Raw genomic sequence first — 7,815 nt, 5'->3', positions numbered from 1 at the left:
GAAGAAAATGTACCACTATTTGGTGTAACGGACAAATGACTACTCAGGGCTATTAGAACAACTCAGTTCGCTTAAAATACTTAGTTGTTCAATACATGTTCAATAAATTTATATTGTACATTGTAATGTAAACCATTTTGTTCGTGGAGGCTTTATTTTGAAATGTGCTACTGGATGTGACTTTTTTAATAGTCGCTAACTTTACATGGTTGTCGCCGTACAAAACATACTGTACAGACCTCCCAGCTTCGCGTTTACCCAACTCCTTCGACAGAAACTGGAACAGCTTTTATCAGACGTCTATAAAACATGGAGGGTGTGTGGTGAAATAAGAGGATTACACACACCGGATACTTTTCCTACCACGCTTTTCTTCTGGACACTGGGACACTCCTTCATTTTTGTGCGCTGGATGTGTACCGAGTTCAGCAGGGATCCCAGCAGACATTCCCGGTGGTTTGGTAAGTTAGGATTTGTGTTGGCTGAGTCGCTCATAAAATCAGCCCACAGGCAACAATATAGGTTATAGTGTATGGTTATAGGATGCCACTTTAATGATGGATACACTCCAGTAACATCAGGTCACCTTTCAAGCAGTACTAGCAGCACTTAAGAATAGATCACAGCATAAGCAGTGATAACTTGAAACTAATCCTTAAGATCAATCAAACCAGAAAACGAAAAAGGCTGAGTAGAATTAGCAGTTTGTGTCGTGTAATCTGGTAAGTTTCACAGTTTGGTTATGAAAAATGTGTGAAAATGACATAAGTATCAGTGGATAATCAAACTCCTGGGTAAAGACAATAGCATGAATTAAAGCAGGAGTTAAGCTGACCAACCATGCACACAACAACAAAACCCACTCAGTTAAAAAAATTTGAATAAGTTGTGATTTTGTAAAGGCTACTCTGTATGTGAAGGAGAATTACATTCTGATGAGGACACACCTAGGTAGCCTATTCATTAGCAAATAAGCTCTTGTAAATAAAAAGTATTCTGAGTTTTTTTCTCAAACAGAAATTTGTATTATTCAACAGGGCATTGTCTAAAACTAAAACACGTATTATTTCCCATATGGGTTCAGTAGGTGACAGAAATTTGTCCTACTGACTGTGATCATTTCTTTTTTTCCCCCTCAGTGTATAGGAAATGGCAACTGCTCTCAGTGGTCGAAACCCTGGCGGACGTGGACCGAACCGAAGTAAGGGTCGGATTTTAGGCATCATTGATGCCATCCAGGATGCAGTGGGGCCACCAAAACAAGCGGCTGCTGACCGGCGGACTGTGGAGAAAACCTGGAAACTCATGGATAAAGTTGTGAGTTTGGATTGAGAAACCCATCAGGACTGTCTGCCAGATGGGAGCAGGAACAGTCATTGTTGTAGATGCACATGGAGAGGTGGAGCTAATGCTAATTGGGTGCACATGTGTTCCCTGACCATATTTTCTAATCGTGAGTTAAATGAATTCAAGTATTTGTTTGATCCCTTTGTTACACATCTTGTCTGGTACATATCTGTCATACTATGACAACTCATAAATGATATGCCCAAGAACAGCAGAAGATTGAATCGTTAAACCCAATTCAACCAGATATTCAATTAAGATATCGGCAACATTGCTAGTAAGTTGGCTGAACACTTATAATACTCAGGAGGAGATGTGTTGCATAACACTCTACATTATTGAACTTACTGAAATCTTAGAGCTTGCCTTTGAGCACAGTTAGAGCTTCATTTTCAAGATGGCACATTAATAATCAGCAAATGCATATTTGATTCCATCACAACTGATCTTACTTGGTTATTGTGTCAAATGCCGGTGTTCTGACCATATATGCTGCCTTGTCAAAAAATGCTACCGTAGCACAAATCGACAGCAGAGTCTATCGAGTCGCTCTGTCCTAACGAAAAATGCTACCTTATGTGTTCTCATTTCCAATCCCATAACGGTAAAACTCTCTTCTGTTTTTTGATTATATTATAACATAATTTCAGGGGTAGCGAATCCTGATAGACTAATATCCCCCATCAAATAATGCTCCCACTACAGAATCATTTTATATTGCACCACTACTCACTCCATGTGTACTGTACGGAGATGGGGAGCATGTTGAAATACTATATTATACCATCTTTATTTAAGATATCAGGGGTAGCATATTCTGATTTTTTTTTTTATGATATTGCTGATGATCAGCCACTGTCTCGATGGCATGCCCAACAGCAAGGCTGCACAGATTTATGGCCGTGGAAACAGACCACACTTATTGGTCGTGAGCATGCGCAGAACCGCTAAGTAGCACATCTCGATAGGTAGCATAAATCGACAGAACACTAGCTCACTGTTTGTCACGTTGTAAATACAACTAAATGTTGATGCATCAAGCAAGCATTCATTAATAGATTTATTTTTCCATAGGTCCGCCTCTGCCAAAATCCCAGACTTCAGCTGAAAAACAGTCCACCGTACATCCTTGATATCTTACCTGATGCCTACCAGCACCTGCGGCTTGTACTGGGCAAATATGAAGAGAACCAGAGACTCACACAGCTCAGTGAGAATGAGTACTTTAAAATATACATCGATAGCCTTATGAAGAAATCCAAACGGGCCATCCGGCTTTTCAAAGAGGGAAAGGAGAGGATGTATGAGGAGCAGTCACAGGACAGGTCAGGAAAATCTCTTTTTACTTTTTTACTTTATGGAGGATTTTGAGATGACAGTCGGAGGAACTGTGCTCATGGCATACTGAGGGAAACTGTCTTGACCTTTTAATGGTAAACACCTCTCACAGAGATGATAATCCTGTAGTGCCGCTATATTGCTTATGGAAAATGTGTTTTATAAAAACTAAATAAAGCTACATTTCATCTATAGTGTGAACCAACCGCCCACATCATCCGTTAAATCCACAGTTTACTCATACCTGTCACAGTAAATTTCAGAACTGAAACTATGGAGATATCAAAAAGTATTTTTTTAATAAAAATACTTGTAGTTCTTGGGTCGGCTGTGGCTCAGGAGGAAGATCGGGTCACCCACTAATCAGAAGGTTGGCGGTTTGATCCCTGCACCACTGTCCTCAAGATAGTGAACCGCTCAGTTGGTGTGTCAGTGTGTTTGAGTGACTAGTTTCTGTTTCTGGTAAGCAGTTTGCACCTTGCACGGCAGCCTATGCGATCAGTGTGTGAATGTGACATGTAGTGTAAAGTGATGAGTGGTCGGAAAACTAGTACATACCATTTTCCATTGCACAGCTCACTATTATCTTAAAGAAGTTAAGTTACTAATTGTATACAGTGACGTTTGATGTAGATATTAACATCTCAGCATGGGTGGACAAAAGTTTTACTGTGATGACAATGATGATGACGGTGATCCTAAGTGAAAGGTTTGTCCATTTCACCTGGTTACAGGAAGGACACCTTGCAGTTCTGTCCTCTCCACTGTCCAAGCTGCAACATTTCAATCACAGATTTTGACCTGTAACTGTGTGGCATGTCATCTTTACTTAAATCAGCGAGTGGGAGGTGAAGCTTGAGAGGTTAAGAGAGGAGAGTTGCAGGGAGGAGAGAGCATGCAGTTGTTTTTGGTTATCTGTGTATAGCAGCCACACCATGCTGCACTTGCTTTTACTGTAAGCTTTATCTCACAATGCATTATGCTAAAACATGACTTCATGCAAAAATGTCACATTACTGCCATTGTTGGAAGTACTAAGTAGAGAAATTATATAGGATGATTGTTAAGTACTCTGCAAAAATAATGCCTCCAAAACAGCAAAGAAAGTGGAGTGCCTCACTATAAGTAAGTGTATGTTTTGGATTTATCTAACTTTGTCCTAAAAGGAGAACGAACCAAGAACATGAGTTTTGTTCCTTAATTTTATAATTCATTAAACTGTTAGAGAAGATAGAGATAATTATGGGTGTGATTCTCAGGAGCTCTCTCTGATTGCCATGTGCAGAGCAGAGGGAAAATCCCCATGCACTTCACATCCTGTTCATATATTTCCTCTCTGGTTAAGCTCTGAAATAGTCACCAAGCAGAGTATTTGATCTTTCTGTGTGAACCCCTTTCTTAATTCTTTCTCTTTCTCAAGCTTGAGTTCTTTCTTGGTGCCTCAGTCATTAAGTGCCTCTTTGCCCCAAAGCTCCGAACAGACTCTCTACATCAACAGTACAGTATTTGCAGCAAATTAACACTGCGCATTGCTCCTGTACTTACAGAAAAAGACTAAGAATCTGAAATGTTAAGAAATGTTTTTAACTGTTGAATTAGTAATCAGTAAATTGCCATTCAGTAGTTTTTACTGATAGACACTGGTAGTTACATGCTGTTTCAATATTCAATCCAAAACTGCAGCTCATTTCATCTCCACAAGAAACACAACACTGACCTCTGCCTCTTACATTTTACGTACGTATAAAAAGTCATTATTACATGTGTGTATGTATGACACATCCCCGACTTTTAACATAGCATCTTTCATACTTGCATTACATGTAAAGAGTCACAGAGGGTGTGTCAGCTGCCCTGATAGGTGGCCTGAATTATTTTTGATAAGCAGGGAGAGAAGTGCAGTTGTTACAGCATAATCCCCAGCCCAGTTACCCTGCCTATTCCTCCTGATTTAATGAGGTCTGAAACCAGATAATGGATCCACTGTGTCGCTGTTGTTTTTGTAAGTTCATTATTTAAAACATTATTGAATACTGACACATCATTTTTATTAGAAAAGTTACAGACACAGTGGAGTATCCAGTCGAGTCCAGTGTTGCTTTACCTGGACACATTATTGGATTACTGGCAAAAACAATATAGTGTGACTGTTCCAGGATTTGATTTCATTATTGACTTGTATTATTGCCTTTATAGCATTTACTTTTATTACATTAGGGTGGGCTGTTACATTGTGGGCAGGTGTTGGTGGACACCACAAGCATGGTCTGCTTTAGGAGACGTAGGGAGAAGTGTTTAACAGCTTCTCTTGTCTCCTCCACTACTTTGACAGACGCTGAACATTGTATCACTCCTGCTAATTTCGGAGGCAGCGGGGTATTCTGGTGTACAGGAATGCTGTTCTTCCACCAAATTCTTGTTTTCAAACTCAATTGTCTGCATGCTTCCTCCCTGTGGAAGTGTAAAAACACTGATCTCTGACCAGCTCCAGGTGTTCTGTTCTGTACCTGACTCAGGTATTCATAGTTTTCACGTGACGTCACATTCCAAGGAAAACGCTCCAATCACTTAACGCAACAATGACGCTAGTCACAGCAAATTCCATTTCTCATTGCTAGCTTTCATTGAAGTCTAATCTCCAATCCAAAGCCCGCAGAAAACACAGTTTGGACATCACCGTCATGTCGCGTCAAGTGAACATGTTTAGGCTTGCACTACTATAGTAGTTTCCCCACACATCCTTCTTCATGTTATGTTGCTATGTGAATATGGCATTTCATACTCAAATGTACTCAAATATTAAATACTTTACTTTGGATTAGTTTGCCTGTTTGGACTGCCTTCTCTGGTTTTGACCTCTACCTGCTTCGCCAACCTTTTGTTTTTGTAATCAGTCATTGAACTGCTTCAAGCTCTGCCTCTGGCATCTGTGTTTGGGTCCAGTCCCTTATGTTCCTGCTACCTGTATAAATAATGTTTTACACAACACATTAAATGAACAGTCTCTTTGAGGAAATAGCAAAGGGATCTCACATCTGGTATCATCTATCTCCAGGGACATTTGTGGCCTGCTGTGTCTTTGTGGCAGCATGTCTTGTGTGTTTCATATGCTTGATTAACTGCTGTGCACCCCCAATGCTTTCTTCAAGGACGCACCCTGTCTTAAGCCATCTGACGTTCATGTGTCGTACTCCATCTCTCAGCCTTTTTACCCCGTACTGTATTAGTATGCACATCTGACTAACTGATCGCCATCCCACAGCATATTTCTTTTCCACATGCTGAGCAAGACATACGTGGGAAATTAAAGGCTGTTGTAGAAGAATTAAAGATTGCACAGGAACGTTATGTTCTTTAAATGTTCATGTCTTTTTGAGTTAATAGTCTTTGACCCTAACAGTATAGGGGTCCCTGTGGCTCAGGAACAGGAACAGGTTCCCTGTTAAGCAGAAGGTCAGCGGTTCAATCCCTGGCTCCTCCAGGCTGCGTGTCAAAGATCCTGAACCCTGAGTTGCCGCCTATATGAATGCGTGTTAATGTTTGAGCACTTAGGCTCAGTGTATAAATGGTGGATGTAGTGTAAAAGCACTTCAAATGTATGCATATGTTGCATGTGTGCCTGACTAGAAAGGCGCTATACAAATACAAGGGTCCAAGAGCCATTCATGTGAGTCTGCAGGCTGTTTTGTTAAATTAGTACTGCTGCAAAGCATCGATTCACTTCATGAGATGTCGTTTGCTAAGGCTAAGCTGTGGAACATAAGTTGCTCTTTAAATGAGATCTCTTAGAAATCCCCCTGCCTTTACTGAAGGTTGGGTCTGTTTTCCAGAGTGATCCCATGAAAACAGCTTTCATAGACAATCAGTTACCTTTAAGGAAAGTAATAACAGCTCTACCACTGAAATGCTCATGTGGTAGTATGCCTGCTAGCTGTATGTCAAATTTTGCTGTACACTCACTTTTTTCAGGTCTATTACAGGCTGTGAAGATGATTTAAAAATGTATATATACTGTATAATTTATATTCATTTGGTGGCGACTAATCCAGAGCACATGTGACTGTATGCATATTTTGCATGTGTGCCTGCAATCTCTCTCATGCTCTTCCATGATACAGCCACAGAGGACATTAGAAGTGATTTGCACAGCAGGGCATTTTATAGCCAGCCTGACAAGCATGGCTTTAGTAGCTTCCTGAAGTGATTGTATCTAAATCAATTGGATTAAAAGTGCACTTCTTTTGCCAGGAGTGTTGCAGATAAAAGACAATCCAAGCTCCCTCCTTCCTCAATCCATCTACTGCCCACCCTTGTCTGACCCCTCAGTCATGGTGCAGAGACGTGTTGGGGGAACATGCTCAGTATTTTGTAACTTTTTGCTATGACCAGCAGTGATGATGGTGGCTCTCAAACAGAAGTATTTTTGGCTTTAAGAATTCATGAAAAAAATGTCTAGATGACTCCATCATGAAAATAAATATATTCTGTAGGGAAATAAGCCACATACAATGTCTTTTTCTATCAATAACTAATTTGTAATTTGCTGACTACCAAGGTACAGTGCAGCTCCGTGCTTAGTCTAATTGCCAGTTTATATATTTTTTTATTTAGAAGGGTATTCTTTTAAATTGAAGTATACTTTTTAATCTTCCATGATTAGACGTTGAGCCACTGTCAGCCAATTATTGATCAGAAAACTTTCAGAAAGCATTACCTTACCTTGCCTGTGCTTGTGAGATAACAGCTCCGTTACAAGTGTTGAATTTCTTGTTGTATTTCAAGTCCCATCTGCCATGGTGCCCTTTGCTAAAACCTCTGAAGTCACATGTGTTACACAAAGACATGACCATTTTTCACAAGAAAATATAAACCTTTCAATAGCAGTTTATTTACATACAAAGTTATCACTGGAGACAGTCATATCGTAATGCAACTATAGTGACATTCAGTTCAGAGAGTTTAGAGCAGGCGGTGGTGATGGAAATGGAAAAGACACATGCCGTTGGTGTGAGAGACCCGGGTTCAATCCCCCACTGTGACCCATCTACCATTGTCTCTGAGCAAGACACTTAACCCCTCGTTGCTCCAGAGGCGTGCGACCTCTGACATAAAATAGCAATTTTAAGTCGC

The 7,815-nt window shown here is 40.3% G+C and overlaps 1 protein-coding gene across 2 annotated transcripts; it reads left to right on the top strand.

The window, feature by feature from the left end:
* The first annotated feature begins 232 nt into the window (after positions 1 to 232).
* On the top strand, positions 233 to 5,234 carry LOC123963080 (E3 ubiquitin-protein ligase CBL-B-like). Of its 2 annotated transcripts, XM_046039606.1 has the most exons (4): positions 233 to 461; positions 1,140 to 1,317; positions 2,422 to 2,672; positions 5,018 to 5,234. In XM_046039606.1, exons 2-4 carry the CDS (start codon positions 1,150 to 1,152, stop codon positions 5,022 to 5,024), a joined length of 426 nt encoding a protein of 141 aa, XP_045895562.1. In that variant the 5' UTR covers positions 233 to 461; positions 1,140 to 1,149; the 3' UTR covers positions 5,025 to 5,234. The 2 variants fall into 2 exon arrangements, with proteins under 2 accessions (XP_045895562.1, XP_045895561.1); XM_046039605.1 differs by lacking the exon at positions 5,018 to 5,234 and having other exon boundaries at positions 2,422 to 2,976.
* The last annotated feature ends 2,581 nt before the right edge of the window (positions 5,235 to 7,815 follow it).

The sequence above is a fragment of the Micropterus dolomieu genome, linkage group LG23 (assembly GCF_021292245.1).
Source record: "Micropterus dolomieu isolate WLL.071019.BEF.003 ecotype Adirondacks linkage group LG23, ASM2129224v1, whole genome shotgun sequence".
Lineage (NCBI taxonomy): Eukaryota > Metazoa > Chordata > Actinopteri > Centrarchiformes > Centrarchidae > Micropterus > Micropterus dolomieu.
Note: the sequence above shows the minus strand (reverse complement) of the source record. Positions and strands in the feature narration are given on the sequence as shown.

What these genes read in the sequence shown, in the direction of transcription:
- LOC123963080 (XM_046039605.1), top strand. Translation starts at nt 1,150, where the DNA reads ATGGCAACTGCTCTCAGTGGTCGAAACCCTGGCGGACGTGGACCGAAC. An exon ending in GGAAACTCATGGATAAAGTT is followed by an intron (nt 1,318 to 2,421) that starts GTGAGTTTGGAT and finishes ATTTTTCCATAG; the next exon opens with GTCCGCCTCTGCCAAAATCC.